The 17,431-nt window shown below is 33.9% G+C and overlaps 1 protein-coding gene across 1 annotated transcript in view; it reads right to left on the reverse strand.

Moving 5' to 3' along the window:
* Positions 1–225: 225 nt before the first annotated feature.
* The window catches only part of LOC125271514 (deoxynucleoside triphosphate triphosphohydrolase SAMHD1-like), a 30,045-nt gene continuing 12,839 nt past the window's right edge, over positions 226–17,431 (reverse strand). The window contains exons 8-21 of the mRNA XM_048195551.1: positions 17,147–17,307; positions 16,611–16,723; positions 16,035–16,091; positions 13,195–13,208; positions 12,762–12,887; positions 12,580–12,680; positions 12,135–12,243; positions 7,828–7,919; positions 7,592–7,737; positions 7,157–7,308; positions 6,518–6,595; positions 6,317–6,424; positions 5,513–5,632; positions 226–477 (exon numbers count right to left, since the gene is read on the reverse strand). Of these exons, the coding sequence (XP_048051508.1) occupies positions 226–477; positions 5,513–5,632; positions 6,317–6,424; positions 6,518–6,595; positions 7,157–7,308; positions 7,592–7,737; positions 7,828–7,919; positions 12,135–12,243; positions 12,580–12,680; positions 12,762–12,887; positions 13,195–13,208; positions 16,035–16,091; positions 16,611–16,723; positions 17,147–17,307 (1,629 nt within the window). The remainder of the gene's footprint in view (positions 478–5,512; positions 5,633–6,316; positions 6,425–6,517; positions 6,596–7,156; positions 7,309–7,591; positions 7,738–7,827; positions 7,920–12,134; positions 12,244–12,579; positions 12,681–12,761; positions 12,888–13,194; positions 13,209–16,034; positions 16,092–16,610; positions 16,724–17,146; positions 17,308–17,431) is intronic.

The following is a 17,431-nucleotide window of genomic DNA, read 5'->3' on the forward strand; positions in this document are numbered from 1 at the left end:
TTATGATATGCCAAGTAATGAATCATTTATTCACCCTCATGTCATTCCAACCCCAAATGACTTTAGATTTTGTCCTGATTTACCTTTCCTACTGAATTGGACTGGAAAACCTCGGCAAAGTAAATCATTGATTGTGTTGTTAAAGTTATTTATTATTAACTTAATTATATTAAGATAATGCTTGAAATTGACAGCCCTACTTCAAATATTAAAATAGGTCAGACTTTACTCTGTCACACGTTTAAGAGACTGAGCAGGGTTTGTGGCGCCCCATTCTGCAGGATTGGAATAATCCTTCTTCTCCAGTTGGTAACGGGGCTCGTTGTAGTCACGACCCTCATAGAGCTTCCAGATGCCTTTGTTGACCTTGCAAGAGCGGACCACATCTATACCACAGCGGTCCAAAGAAGGACAGTCCCCTGTGATAACGCACTCGTTGCCTCCAAAATCATCTTTATCGTAGACCTTAATCTCAGGCTTTAAGGAGAGAGAAAAGATCAGACAAGGCAATCAAATCTCTGCACACAAACATCCAAAGAAATCATAAAACGTTGTGTCTAAACAGCTCATTAACAGCAGGAGTTTGTTAAAATGACATAAAAGTTATTATAGATAAATGAAGTGTGTACTGTTTTTTTTTTTTTTTCTTTTTTACATGATTCCCAATTATTTAGGCTATATTCATGATTTATAGTACGCTATTTGTACAGGCTTTAATTCAGGCATTTTAATTCATTGTTGTAATTAGCAATTCATTTAATTGTACCTCTGAAGCAGATCTGTTACATGATAGCATTAATTAAAGTTGCTTAAGGGTCAAGATCAAGTTATCTTCATCTCATGTGCTGCATGAAGCCACTCCTATAATCACTGTCATGGTTAAATTAATGCACAAGACTAACTGTACATCATGTGTGTAAGACTCCAGTGAAATCATTAGGTAATTATTCCCTCACAAAAAAATAAAAATAAAATAAAAAATAAAAATATCCCTCAGTGAGTAAAACTGGTGGTGTCTATATTATGATAGACTACACAACATTATAATAATATTTACACATTTATTTTTAAATCATTATTATTGTCCCTGGTTCACTCTTGTTAAGAAAGACTCAGCTGACAGAATTCTGTTATAAGAACGTTCTCTAAATATTCAGTGTTGGTTTTGGGAACATTAAAATCATCCAGTTTTCTTGACGTTACAGGAACGTTTTTATAAGGTATAACGTTCTGTTGATCTGCTTTATCAATACAGAATTGTTTTCTGAAAACACGATTGCTGATAAAGAAGCAACTCAACAAATGTCAAGGGTCAAGAGCTCAACTAAAGCAAACACTGATCTCCATGATGGTGACCTCAAACCAAACATCTGAACTTCTGTTAATTCTCAGTAAGAGCTTCTGTAGACGTGTGACAGAAATAAATTCAGTCTGGTTAGTAATAAGTGAAGCTGGTAATGCTGTTTGTGGAGTTGTTGAATCAGATCTTCAGAGATTTAATGTCTTTTATCTTCAGTTCATCTAAGGCTGTGGCTGATGAAAGTTGTAGTTTGTGTTCTTATTTCTCTTTCTTTCAGTGTTTGTTCACAGCAGGTGTTTGAATGATTGAAAGAATGTTTCAGGAACATCATACTAACCTTTAAATAACGTTCTACTAACATTAAGGAAACTGAACATTTTCATGTTCTTGGAATGTTACAAATCAACGTTCCTACAATGTTGAATTTTAGATCAAAATTAAGTTGAAAGAACGTTTGAGGAACATTATACCTTATAAAAACGTTCCTATAACGTCAAGAAAACTGGACGTTTTTTAAGTTCCCAGAAACAACACTAAAAGAATAGTTGCGTCTCAAATGACGCACTATACACTATGCACTTATACACTATGTACTTGTGCACCATGCACTCATCCATGTAGTGCGTGAATTGTATAAGGTTATTTTGTCATTTAACAACTGAGACCGATACTCCCTCCCCATCCACTACATAATTAAAGCTGCGACAGTTGAGTGCACAAAGTGTCCAACATTCCACACTTAGTTTTTTCCATTAATTTAGTGCATCATCCGGGTATTTAAAGTGTACTTTTTCTTTTTGGAATTTTCAGTGTGAACGCACTACTGCACTATTTATACTTAAAAACGTCATAGAATAGTGCATAAGTACGCCAATTGGGACGCACCTAATGTTCTTATAACAAAATCCTATAGAATATATTAGCTGGAGTAGCAGTGGCTGGGACAGACTTTAACCCTCTACCGCACACATTATGACCTATAGAAAAAAAATATTTGACTCTTTTTCTTTTCTTAGAATGGCTTAACTTGAAGTGCTGTTAAAAAAAAAAAAAAAAAAAAAAAGGGAAAAAAATATAATTTTAAGGTACTTTATGATATGTTGCCATATGGCAACAACATACAATAGTGGAAATAACTTAGAATAAGTGTAAGTGTATATAGTTAATATTTTTCCTCAGAAATGTTGTTTGTATTGAATAAATTGGTGCTATTATAAGCTTTAGCAGTAAATATAAACAACACCTTATACTTATTTTCCAACATCTTGTGCTTTTATTTATGGAATTTATTATTTTGCTGAATAATGCTTTATATTCTTTGAATTTCATTATGTTTTTCGTGAATATTATTTAAATTGCAAATGTAGACGGTTAAAAACAAATATAATACTGTTCATCATGTATCATAAAACACTGACATAAAACCAAAAACATTGCAGTTCATGAAAATTCAACATTACGCAATCTTATGAGAGGAAGGTTATGAACATGAACCCCCCATAATCCTTGAAACTTCACCTTTTTTCTTTACGAAACTTCAAAAAGCATTTTTTTTTCAAAGGTGAGACACATGTACACATCACATTTGGTGCACTTCACCCTAACAATACACTTAGAGCCACTGGCACCTGCCTTTTTGAGACACAATGGTAGGCCAGTGATAGATCTGGGCCAGTATACTGGCTGTGATGGCAGATCTCCGATGTTGATTTAATCCATAATACAAATGTCATGGCAGTCCTTAACATATGACTAATCAACATTATATCACTAGCATTAATGTTGTTATTGTTATAGCTTAACAGACTGCAGCTAACTTTTGCTAGCTATCTAACCTATTATAATACAGGTCCTTCTCAAAAAATTAGCATATTGTGATAAAGTTCATTATTTTCCATAATGTAATGATAAAAATTAAACTTTCATATATTTTAGATTCATTGCACACCAACTGAAATATTTCAGGTCTTTTATTGTTTTAATACTCAAAAATCTCAAAAAATTAGCATATCATGAAAAGGTTCTCTAAACGAGCTATTAACCTAATCATCTGAATCAACTAATTAACTCTAAACACCTGCAAAAGATTCCTGAGGCTTTTAAAAACTCCCAGCCTGGTTCATTACTCAAAACCGCAATCATGGGTAAGACTGCCGACCAGAAGGCCATCATTGACACCCTCAAGCGAGAGGGTAAGACACAGAAAGAAATTTCTGAACGAATAGGCTGTTCCCAGAGTGCTGTATCAAGGCACCTCAGTGGGAAGTCTGTGGGAAGGAAAAAGTGTGGAAAAAAACGCTGCACAACGAGAAGAGGTGACCGGACCCTGAGGAAGATTGTGGAGAAGGACCGATTCCAGACCTTGGGGGACCTGCGGAAGCAGTGGACTGAGTCTGGAGTACAAACATCCAGAGCCACCGTGCACAGGCGTGTGCAGGAAATGGGCTACAGGTGCCGCATTCCCCAGGTCAAGCCACTTTTGAACCAGAAACAGCGGCAGAAGCGCCTGACCTGGGCTACAGAGAAGCAGCACTGGACTGTTGCTCAGTTTTGCATGTCATTCGGAAATCAAGGTGCCAGAGTCTGGAGGAAGACTGGGGAGAAGGAAATGCCAAAATGCCTGAAGTCCAGTGTCAAGTACCCACAGTCAGTGATGGTCTGGGGTGCCATGTCAGCTGCTGGTGTTGGTCCACTGTGTTTTATCAAGGGCAGGGTCAATGCAGCTAGCTATCAGGAGATTTTGGAGCACTTCATGCTTCCATCTGCTGAAAAGTTTTATGGAGATGAAGATTTCGTTTTTCAGCACGACCTGGCACCTGCTCACAGTGCCAAAACCACTGGTAAATGGTTTACTGACCATGGTATTACTGTGCTCAATTGGCCTGCCAACTCTCCTGACCTGAACCCCATAGAGAATCTGTGGGATATTGTGAAGAGAAAGTTGAGAGACGCAAGACCCAACACTCTGGATGAGCTTAAGGCCGCTATCGAAGCATCCTGGGCCTCCATAACACCTCAGCAGTGCCACAGGCTGATTGCCTCCATGCCACGCCGCATTGAAGCAGTCATTTCTGCAAAAGGATTCCCGACCAAGTATTGAGTGCATAACTGAACATAATTATTTGAAGGTTGACTTTTTTTGTATTAAAAACACTTTTCTTTTATTGGTCGGATGAAATATGCTAATTTTTTGAGATTTTTTCATGAGCTGTATGCCAAAATCATCAGTATTAAAACAATAAAAGACCTGAAATATTTCAGTTGGTGTGCAATGAATCTAAAATATATGAAAGTTTAATTTTTATCATTACATTATGGAAAATAATGAACTTTTATCACAATATGCTAATTTTTTGAGAAGGACCTGTAATGTCATGGCTACACTGCGCAATAATGGAATATGTCAACACAGAAATTTTATCAATTTACCAAAAACTAATTTCATAAAAACTTTTTTGAGTGGTGAATATGTCATCATACCTTACCTGAGATGATGTTAACAATTTTTTTTGTGAATGTGACATGGGTGGGTCCTTGTTTGTTACTGACATTTTAGTTTGCTTTCAGCAACTACTGACAAGAGACGGCAGTCAGAAATCGCGCCACAGAAAAAAAATGCATGTCATGTGACTTAACCAAAGCAAATCATTGGCTAAACTAAGGTCTTCTCTTACCAACAAAAGGAAATGAACACAAAGTGTATGTTGCCATATGGAAACACCATACGGTAGAGGATTAAGCATCACCTCTGCTTAAAAAGATGCCATCTAATCCCATTTGAAATTAAGCTGCTCCTGAGCAGGTTTGAGCTTACGGACCCGTTGCTATGACAGCAAGTCCAGAATGACCAATCAATCAAATAATCAATCAAATCCAGCTAACTGAGTTAGCAACATATGAAGAACGAACCCCAGGTGTCATCACTAAAGGCCAAGCATCATTTTTAATGTGAAAATAATTCACTTAATTAACGGCATGAACAATTGACACATTTCACACTACGAAGAGTTCACTGCTTCAGTGTTTTTAACACCTGTGGCTGAGACTCCTATAGACACCAGGGTATACATACCTCGACTATTTACATGCTTATTATGGAGTGTTTGTGTGTGTGTGTGTGTGTGTGTGTGTGTGTGAGTGTGTGAATGACTTGAACACTGTGTATGTGTGTGGACATTCTGCTGGAATGATGAATAAACCATAAACACACACCTTGCCACGGCGCCACCATTTGAAGCACTCCTTAGCATCCCTCTCCTCCTCCTCAGAGTTTTTTGTGCAGTAAACCCTACCAACATATTCAGTGAACTCCTCTGGCAGCAGACTGGATACCTGCAGATACAAGTGAAATAATATGTTCATGATTATAGATCTGGGAAACTTAAACTTCACTTAAAGTTTGATCTTTAAAGTAACAAGTGGTGTTGAGCTGTTTTATAACCATCTAAATACTTCTTAATAATACCACATTCACCCTATGAAAAAAAGTACAAGATGATAATTTAGTGCTTAAACAATGGCTTGAACAAAATCTAACCAAACACTGATCTCGACTTAATGCATTTTAAGAGACAGGAACAGAACCACCAACATATCTATAAATATGTTGGTTGTTCTGTTCCTGTCTCCATGTTTCTCTGAGTGTTTTGTAAAGTATTTCTGAGTTTGTTTAATAAAGAAGCTGCTGCACTAAGATCCTGATGTCTCTCCTTCGTGCTGCAACCAGCAACTCTGACAGGAGCGATATGATGATAATTTAGTGCTTGGGCAATCGCTTGATTACCTGCTGTCAATAGTTTATTACTGTGAATGTGTGATGTATAGTAGCCTGTCAAAACAGGTACATTTATAAAGTGATACTCTGTATAATTACATATTTTTTCTTGAAACTACAGACTGAATAAGACAACATGACTTTATTTTTTACATAATCTAATGATAAATTGTACGTGTAATTCAAACTGGAGAAAAAATCAGAAATGCTAAATTACTTTAGTAGCAAAGTGGTAAGTGCACCTCGTATTTCTTAATCTTGAAGGCTTCGGTGGGGTTACTCTTCCTGTAGAAATAGACCTTGTCGATGGGGTTTTTACCCGTGCTGAAAGTACAATCCAGCCGAATCACCTGTGTGAAAGATTTATAATATTAAAGCCACATAAATGTGTTGAAATAAAGCATAAAAGTCCAAGTGGAAAGCCAGTTTTGAACATAACATACATCAATGATGAAATCCTTCTTATCCAAGAACACAGTTGGGTGTTTGTTCCATTCTTCCACTGCTTTATTCCAGTTTTCCTGTAGTATTGATGATTAAAATCAAACAAATGAGAAGGATTTGTCCACATGAGATGCACATGATAACCCTTAACAATAAACAATAGCCATAAATGATTCTTATTTACTAAATGTTTAAAATTTAATCATTTCTTTACTTGTAAGTGCACATTTCCATTGATTGTAAAGTGTGACGTTATGAAATGACAGATATGATGCAAGGCATGATTTGTCATATGTTAATGGAGATGATGAAGTGATATAAAAACTTTACTGCAGTGAAGACCTGAACTACTTTAGCCATTGTCTGATTTGATCAGAAGACTGCAACTGGTAAACTGGAAGAGTCATTTAAGGGAACAGCACAATAATGTAATAAATTGTATTTGCCCATTATGAAATTATAATTCTTAACAGGTGAGTTACGTTTCGAAGGTAAAACTGTGTTTTGTAATCTAAGATCCAGTGCTAAATTAAGTTCTAATGATTACATTAATGCCACTGGTTTGTGGTCAACAATCTATAAATGAATTGCACAATGTCATTCATTGATACATCATGTTTTCCTCAGCTCTCTTTTACCTGGAAGATCTGTTTGTCTTTGAATTCAGCTTTTGTTATTCTGGTCTCTCCCACACACTTTGGCAGGCGTCTGTTCACAACATCCTCCAGTTTCATCCTGGCATCTTTCAGCTCTTCATCAGTGGAGTACAAGATCTCCTCAAAGATGTGGTCTGATGGACGGAGAACATTTTTGATTTAACTTTATTCTTTGTCTGTTAATAAAGATGGCTTTAAAAGTTTTCACTGGTCAAATGAAATCAACAGAGTAGAAATCATAATATGGTCAAGATGCTTTGAACAATCTTTATTTGATTCATCTGAACCCTGTTTATGTTTGTGTATTTCCAGAATATTTTAAGTTAAACAAACTAACAAGCTAAAAAAGGCAGGTTGCTGAGAGGCTCAAAATTCATGCGGCTACCCTTAAAAGTGCCACCTAGCTGTCCATCCTACCTGTCAGTTTGGACAATTTTGCAACCCTTTCCTTGTTGGATGCCATCTTACGCTTTCGTGATCCACCTCGTGAGCTTGAAGGGCCTTCAGTAAACGGTGAGATGTTGGTGAGCTTGCCTTCAGCTGCCTTGAGGGCTTCTGTGATTCTAATGAACACATCAAAAATACATGAACCAATAAATAACTAAACAACACAAGGTCATTTAGGAGAACTGAGTAAAAACACTAAACCACACTTTATTTCGATGATGTTGACGATCTTGTGCTGGTAGGCCTGACTGTAGAGAGTGTACTGGGTTTTAAACATGTCATAAACACTATCTGCCACCTGTGAGAGAAACAAGAGCACAGACTGACTCACAAACACTGGAAAATATAATTCACTCAATACTGAATGAATAGCCTGGCAGTATGTGGATCTTTCTATTGTTCTATCAGTGATTGACATCTTATTCTAGAAATGTCTTTTTCATTACTTAACCACATTGTAATGGAGGATGAATATGTATTTATTATATTTAAACTGAAGTGAAATGTTTTAAAATACAATTACAAAATCAGCAATGATTGATCACTTAAAGATCTTTAATGGGTTATATAATGCATTATCATAACTAAAGTCAACATTTTGTAGTTGTATATTATGGAAGCCCATTTCCGCCACTAAAAAAATAAAAATAAAAGATTAATTGCGATTTTTTATCTCAGAATTCTGACTTTTTAACTCGCAATTGCGAGAAACAAAGTCAGAATTCTGAGTTATAAAGTCAGAATTGTGAGATATAAAGTCAGAATTGTGTGATATAAAGTCAGAATTGTGAGATATAAAGTCAGAATTGTGTGATATAAAGTCAGAATTGTGAGATATAAAGTCAGAATTGTGTGATATAAAGTCAGAATTGTGAGATATAAAGTCAGAATTGTGAGATATAAAGTCAGAATTGTGTGATATAAAGTCAGAATTGTGAGATATAAAGTCGCAATTGCGTGATATAAAGTCAGAATTGCGAGATATAAATTCAGAATTGTGTGATATAAAGTCAGAATTGCGTGATATAAAGTCAGAATTGCGAGATATAAATTCAGAATTGTGTGATATAAAGTCAGAATTGCGTGATATAAAGTCAGAATTGCGAGATATAAATTCAGAATTGTGTGATATAAATTCAGAATTGTGTGATATAAAGTCAGAATTGCGTGATATAAAGTCAGAATTGCGAGATATAAATTCAGAATTGTGTGATATAAAGTCAGAATTGTGAGATATAAAGTCGCAATTGCGTGATATAAAGTCAGAATTGCGAGATATAAAGTCAGAATTGTGAGATATAAAGTCAGAATTGTGTGATATAAAGTCAGAATTGTGAGATATAAAGTCAGAATTGTGAGATATAAAGTCAGTATTGTGAGATATAAAGTCAGAATTGTGAGATATAAAGTCAGAATTGTGAGATATAAAGTCAGAATTGTGTGATATAAATTCAGAATTGTGTGATATAAAGTCAGAATTGTGAGATATAAAGTCGCAATTGCGTGATATAAAGTCAGAATTGCGAGATATAAATTCAGAATTGTGTGATATAAAGTCAGAATTGTGAGATATAAAGTCGCAATTGCGTGATATAAAGTCAGAATTGCGAGATATAAAGTCAGAATTGTGAGATATAAAGTCAGAATTGTGTGATATAAAGTCAGAATTGTGAGATATAAAGTCAGAATTGTGTGATATAAAGTCAGAATTGTGAGATATAAAGTCGCAATTGCGTGATATAAAGTCAGAATTGTGAGATATAAATTCAGAATTGTGTGATATAAAGTCAGAATTGTGAGATATAAAGTCGCAATTGCGTGATATAAAGTCAGAATTGCGAGATATAAAGTCAGAATTGTGAGATATAAAGTCAGAATTGTGTGATATAAAGTCAGAATTGTGAGATATAAAGTCAGAATTGTGTGATATAAAGTCAGAATTGTGAGATATAAAGTCGCAATTGCGTGATATAAAGTCAGAATTGTGAGATATAAAGTCAGAATTGTGTGATATAAAGTCAGAATTGTGAGATATAAAGTCAGAATTGTGTGATATAAAGTCAGAATTGTGTGATATAAAGTCAGAATTGTGAGATATAAATTCAGAATTGTGTGATATAAAGTCGCAATTGCGTGATATAAAGTCAGAATTGTGAGATATAAAGTCAGAATTGTGTGATATAAAGTCAGAATTGTGAGATATAAAGTCAGAATTGTGTGATATAAAGTCAGAATTGTGAGATATAAAGTCAGAATTGTGAGATATAAAGTCAGAATTGTGAGATATAAAGTCAGAATTGTGTGATATAAAGTCAGAATTGTGTGATATAAAGTCAGAATTGTGAGATATAAAGTCAGAATTGTGTGATATAAAGTCAGAATTGTGAGATATAAAGTCAGAATTGTGAGATATAAAGTCAGAATTGTGTGATATAAAGTCAGAATTGTGAGATATAAATTCAGAATTGCGAGATATAAAGTCGCAATTGCGTGATATAAAGTCAGAATTGTGAGATATAAAGTCAGAATTGCGTGATATAAAGTCAGAATTGTGAGATATAAAGTCAGAATTGTGTGATATAAAGTCAGAATTGTGAGATATAAATTCAGAATTGTGTGATATAAAGTCAGAATTGTGAGATATAAAGTCAGAATTGTGTGATATAAAGTCAGAATTGTGTGATATAAAGTCAGAATTGTGAGTTATAAAGTCAGAATTGTGAGATATAAAGTCAGAATTGTGAGATATAAATTCAGAATTGTGTGATATAAAGTCAGAATTGTGTGATATAAAGTCAGAATTGTGAGATATAAAGTCAGAATTGTGTGATATAAAGTCAGAATTGTGTGATATAAAGTCAGAATTGTGAGATATAAATTCAGAATTGTGTGATATAAAGTCAGAATTGTGAGATATAAAGTCAGAATTGTGTGATATAAAGTCAGAATTGTGAGTTATAAAGTCAGAATTGTGTGATATAAAGTCAGAATTGTGAGATATAAAGTCAGAATTGTGTGATATAAAGTCAGAATTGTGAGATATAAAGTCAGAATTGTGAGATATAAAGTCAGAATTGTGTGATATAAATTCAGAATTGTGTGATATAAAGTCAGAATTGTGAGATATAAAGTCGCAATTGCGTGATATAAAGTCAGAATTGTGAGATATAAAGTCGCAATTGCGTGATATAAAGTCAGAATTGTGAGATATAAATTCAGAATTGTGTGATATAAAGTCAGAATTGTGAGATATAAAGTCGCAATTGCGTGATATAAAGTCAGAATTGCGAGATATAAAGTCAGAATTGTGAGATATAAAGTCAGAATTGTGTGATATAAAGTCAGAATTGTGAGATATAAAGTCAGAATTGTGTGATATAAAGTCAGAATTGTGAGATATAAAGTCGCAATTGCGTGATATAAAGTCAGAATTGTGAGATATAAAGTCAGAATTGTGTGATATAAAGTCAGAATTGTGAGATATAAAGTCAGAATTGTGTGATATAAAGTCAGAATTGTGTGATATAAAGTCAGAATTGTGAGATATAAATTCAGAATTGTGTGATATAAAGTCGCAATTGCGTGATATAAAGTCAGAATTGTGAGATATAAAGTCAGAATTGTGTGATATAAAGTCAGAATTGTGAGATATAAAGTCAGAATTGTGTGATATAAAGTCAGAATTGTGAGATATAAAGTCAGAATTGTGAGATATAAAGTCAGAATTGTGAGATATAAAGTCAGAATTGTGTGATATAAAGTCAGAATTGTGTGATATAAAGTCAGAATTGTGAGATATAAAGTCAGAATTGTGTGATATAAAGTCAGAATTGTGAGATATAAAGTCAGAATTGTGAGATATAAAGTCAGAATTGTGTGATATAAAGTCAGAATTGTGAGATATAAATTCAGAATTGTGAGATATAAAGTCGCAATTGCGTGATATAAAGTCAGAATTGTGAGATATAAAGTCAGAATTGCGTGATATAAAGTCAGAATTGTGAGATATAAAGTCAGAATTGTGTGATATAAAGTCAGAATTGTGAGATATAAATTCAGAATTGTGTGATATAAAGTCAGAATTGTGAGATATAAAGTCAGAATTGTGTGATATAAAGTCAGAATTGTGAGATATAAAGTCAGAATTGTGAGATATAAAGTCAGAATTGTGAGTTATAAAGTCAGAATTGTGAGATATAAAGTCAGAATTGTGAGATATAAATTCAGAATTGTGTGATATAAAGTCAGAATTGTGTGATATAAAGTCAGAATTGTGAGATATAAAGTCAGAATTGTGTGATATAAAGTCAGAATTGTGTGATATAAAGTCAGAATTGTGAGATATAAATTCAGAATTGTGTGATATAAAGTCAGAATTGTGAGATATAAAGTCAGAATTGTGTGATATAAAGTCAGAATTGTGAGATATAAAGTCGCAATTAATCTTTTAGTGGCGGAAATGGGCTTCCATACAAAACAGACTGAATGTAATTGTAAATGTAATAAATGATACCTTGTCTCTGAAGCAGATGTGATTTCTCCCGTTCACCTCACACACTTGAGCAGATTTCAGCAGCCGCTGATGGTCGAAGCTGTTTGGGATGCCGAGGTGATAACAGTCTCTGTGAGATAAGAGAGCATTTAAAGGTATTCTCAGTACTGTGTTGGATTATGCAGATTGAAATGACAGGTGATGCTGAATTTATGCTGACTCCTAACAGTGTGGATACAGCAGTAATACTGATGCCATTGCAGAAAGGCTCTAATCAGCCATGATTCACACAATCCACAAATAAAAGTGCCTGTTAATGAGGGGTTGTTGAGATGCTGAACATTTTGGGGGTGGAGCTACCAAGATAGGAGTGTAAACTTACAACCACTTAAACATTTTCCAAAGTAATATTATAAAATTTAACATAAATGTAAAATAGCATGCTTTTAAAATGTAATATTTTTACCTTGCAAAATAGTCCCATCTGCGCACATCAATGCCGTTCAATTTATTTATCACAATCTCAAACAGGAAAGTTTTGTCCTCACTCCATTTCCTCTTTTTCTTCTGGAAGAATGAAAATACTTTCTTAACTTAAATTGTGTATAACTTGCATTCAATTAAACAGCAGTTTACAGTATTTTGTACCATTTTATCTGAAGTAGCATATTTCCCATCAATTAAGTTCTTAATAAAGGTGAGATCTTTATCAATCTTGTTTATCTTTCCCTTCAGTTCTTTATCTATGTCCTGAAGTATCAAGTGTGATGTTTCCTGATGACAAAAAAAAAAAAAACAATTTAAAAAAAATGATAAATATTAGAAATAATGTAAGCAGTATATACACATCTATTAATGTATAATTATATAAGATTCAGCGGTTCAGTATCTAAAAGTCAGTGATCTGCAATTTATTGGAGTCATGATGTCCAGATGTAATTTATCATCATCGTAAACCCAGAGGGTCACACATTTTAGCTTCCAAGTTTAATTATTATATAAAACATTAAGAATAAAATACATTATTCAGAATTTAATAAACATGTAAAATGTGTATTTGTATAGTAGGATTTGTGCTTACCTTCCAATTTTCACCTAATAAAGAGAATAAACAGGAGGTTATTGTACAGTATATGTTGATTTATCAATGATCTTACAAAAACTGACATTTGCACAGATTTATACCCATTCATAATTTAAAACAAAAATCACCATCTGAAAGAATCTGTTTTCTGTAAAAAACACTCTCTTTATATGTACTTTTGCCTGATTTTGACTTTGACTGATCAGCCTGTGATTGGTCACGTCCACCGCCACTGCCACATTAACAGAATGCACAGCTGATATAAAATACTGAATGACTATAATTTCCTGCTACTAAATTGGAAACAAAACAAAACAGATATTCTAATTATTGGACCAAAATCCTTGCACGTACTAATATTATTACACATAATATTCATAAAGTTTACTGCACATACTGAGTCCTTCTCAAATTTGACACCAGGCAAAGTGCTGTGGTGAAGTGTATGCTTATAAACTGCTTGTGATGATGAGGTGGTGATGATCAGGTGCAGGTGATTAGTATTCTGGTGATTGTGACCTCTGTGATTGGGTGGTGATCTCTGACACATACATGTTCCCATATAAATTTGAATATATGAACACACATATACACACACATTCACTGAATGATTTGCAGCAGATTTCTAGTTCCCAGCATGCTTTGCTTCTGACTGTTAAAGGAGAGTAAATGTTAAAATGAAGTGTTATTTCATGTGTTTTGCTCAATATTGATAAAGGGGGAGATCTGTTAATGTTTGATGTTCTATTATTTTGGAATTTAAAAGGTTTTCTGGTATGTGTGAGTTTTTGGGGTTATAGTTGTGGTGAAGAGTAGAGCCTGTGATTAGGATGATGATTGAACGAACATCATTAAGACTATAATTACTTTATTTTTTTTTTAAAAAATGTCTGTGTCCTCTTCAGCACACTGACAATTGTTTTGATACATGCTTTAGTATATGCAGATGTGTTTGTGCTGTTGTTTAACTAGCTTAAGATATGAAACATTTAATGTAAATAATTTCAAAGTATAATAAATATATTAAATTATATATTTCGCTATACAGGTGCTGGTCATATAATTAGAATATCATCAAAAAGTTGATTTATTTCACTAATTCCATTCATAAAGTGAAACTTGTATATTATATTCATTCATTACACACAGACTGATATATTTCATATGTTTATTTCTTTTAATTTTTATGATTATAACTGACAATTAAGGAAAATCCCAAATTCAGTATCTCAGAAAATTAGAATATTGTGAAAAGGTTCAATATTGAAGACACCTGGTGCCACACTCTAATCAGCTAATTAACTCAAAACACCTGCAAAGGCCTTTAAATGGTCTCTCAGTCTAGTTCTGTAGGCTACACAATCATGGGGAAGACTGCTGACTTGACCGTTGTCCAAAAGACGACCATTGACACCTTGCACAAGGAGGGCAAGACACAAAAGGTCATTGCAAAAGAGGCTGGCTGTTCACAGAGCTCTGTGTCCAAGCACATTAATAGAGAGGCGAAGGGAAGGAAAAGATGTGGTAGAAAAAAAGTGTACAAGCAATAGGGATAACCGCACCCTGGAGAGGATTGTGAAACAAAACCCATTCAAAAATGTGGGGGAGATTCACAAAGAGTGGACTGCAGCTGGAGTCAGTGCTTCAAGAACCACTACGCACAGACGTATGCAAGACATGGGTTTCAGCTGTCGCATTCCTTGTGTCAAGCCACTCTTGAACAACAGACAGCGTCAGAAGCGTCTAAAGACAAAAAGGACTGGACTGCTGCTGAGTTGTCCAAAGTTATGTTCTCTGATGAAAGTAAATTTTGCATTTCCTTTGGAAATCAGGGTCCCAGAGTCTGGAGGAAGAGAGGAGAGGCACACAATCCACGTTGCTTGAGGTCCAGTGTAAAGTTTCCACAGTCATTGATGGTTTGGGGTGCCATGTCATCTGCTGCTGTTGGTCCACTGTGTTTTATATCGTATATTGCAACTAAGTATTGAGTGCTGTACATGCTCATACTTTTCATGTTCATACTTTTCAGTTGGCCAAGATTTCTAAAAATCCTTTCTTTGTATTGGTCTTAAGTAATATTCTAATTTTCTGAGATACTGAATTTGGGATTTTCCTTAGTTGTCAGTTATAATCATCAAAATTAAAAGAAATAAACATTTGAAATATATTAGTCTGTGTGTAATGAATGAATATAATATACAAGTTTCACTTTTTGAATGGAATTAGTGAAATCAACTTTTTGATGATATTCTAATTATATGACCAGCACCTGTGTATTTTTTTGTAATGCATGAGTAAATATATCTGCAATACACATGCATCATATCTGATCACATATACGTCTATATATTATTAAGTGTATTACTGAATATAAAATGACATTATGATATATTAGTAAATATGTTGTGACATATTTTTCAATATATGAAAAGCAGCAATTTCTTATGTATTATTCATATAAAAAAGAGGTCATATATTGAAGCTTGAATCTAAAAGACCTTCTGAGTTACATGTTTCTAAAGACTAGATATTAAAATGATGAATGTAGTGTGCAGTAAACATAAACAACAGTGACCCTGTTTGATTTCAATCATCTTTCACATTGAGAGCAAAATTGAGGCTTCACTGGCAATAATACAACATGTGATACTTCATTTTAGATTCCTCATTCATAATGTCTTTAATATGTCAGCAGAGGCAAAAAAAAAAAAAAAAAAAAGAGGATATGTTACTCTATGATTTTTACAATCAGCCCCCAAAAAGCACTACTAAATAATTCATATGTAACAGCTGACCACAAACACTGGCATCAGAAAGTGAAAAGCTCATGCACTTACCACGCTTTAGGGCTTCTTTCAAGAAGTTCTCGTACAGAAAAGAGAATGGACCATGGCCTTAAATATAAAAACAAAGAATATATAGAATTATTGTTTGGTATTTTCCATGAGAACATTTTATACCATCTTCATTTGATTAAATATATCAATCACATCTCATGTCATGGAAGGAAAAATTCTGACAATAAAAAGGTTGTGAACCATCTTATTCATACTGAAATAATATATATATATATATATATATATATATATATATATATATATATATATATATATATATATATATATATATATATATATATAGCATACATTATGTGGTTTTTCCCATTATGTCTAAGAAATGTGTAACATTTGAAATGCAATGTTCTGTTATGCTCTTTGGGAACATAAACTCCTATTGTGCAAATAAACCACATCAGTCAAGAAATGCATTTTAAATCATTTTAGTACCTTTATTCATTCTTCCTTTTATTAAATTATTTGTGAGGTTTTAAAATAGATACTACAGATATACAGTAGAAAGAGTTTTTAAATATTTTCTGCTCAGATGTGCTCATGTATGTTGACAGCACTCACCTAAATTGTAGCACAGAGCAGCAATTTTGACACACATCTCGTCTTTCGGGGAAATTAGATCCTTATGGTTTTTTTTCAGAACGTCAATCATACATCCTGCTAAATGTGCCATCCTTCAACACACACAGATCAGACATCATTTTAAACACAACACAGGGCAAAAAAAAAAAAAAAAAAAAAATGACATCCATCCTTATTCCTGTAGGCTACTTTCTTGAAAATGACAAATAGTACCCAGAATGCATTGTTTTCTACAGTATATTACTGTTTTAATGGAAAATTGTTTGTAACTGTCAGAATCTGGCCATTTTTTTTTACAGCAATGTTTAACAGTGTACTGACCCGTAATACTCAGAAAGATAAAGTGACTCACTATTGAATATCAGTGTATTATTGATCATCTTCCTCAAAGGTGTCTGACGAGGTCCACAGACCTGCCCAGTTTACAGTAACTCTAAAAACTGTAAAAACCTCTATGCATTTATATGTACATGCTGCATATAAATTCAAACTTTTTTGCTTTACTTGCACCTTACCCAAGTGAGTGTTCGAAGCGAGTGTGAGTGGCTCCCGGATACACCAGATATGTTCCTCCGAGCTGTTTGATGTGACGGAGTCTCTGAAACTGAGGAGTGTCAATGATCTTCACCAGCAGGGGGTCGAACTCAATCTGACCATAAATGGGGTCGTTGAAAATCTGCAGGATAGAAAAAGTGCAAAAATTAGCTAGAGTTTATTGCTCTATCATATTTGAGTTGAGGCCTACAGCAGAAATATAAGCTTTGAAAGTCCAGAGTTTGTGATTTAGAAGACACAAAATA

This window comes from Megalobrama amblycephala, linkage group LG7, assembly GCF_018812025.1.
Source record: "Megalobrama amblycephala isolate DHTTF-2021 linkage group LG7, ASM1881202v1, whole genome shotgun sequence".
Taxonomy (NCBI): Eukaryota; Metazoa; Chordata; class Actinopteri; order Cypriniformes; family Xenocyprididae; genus Megalobrama; species Megalobrama amblycephala.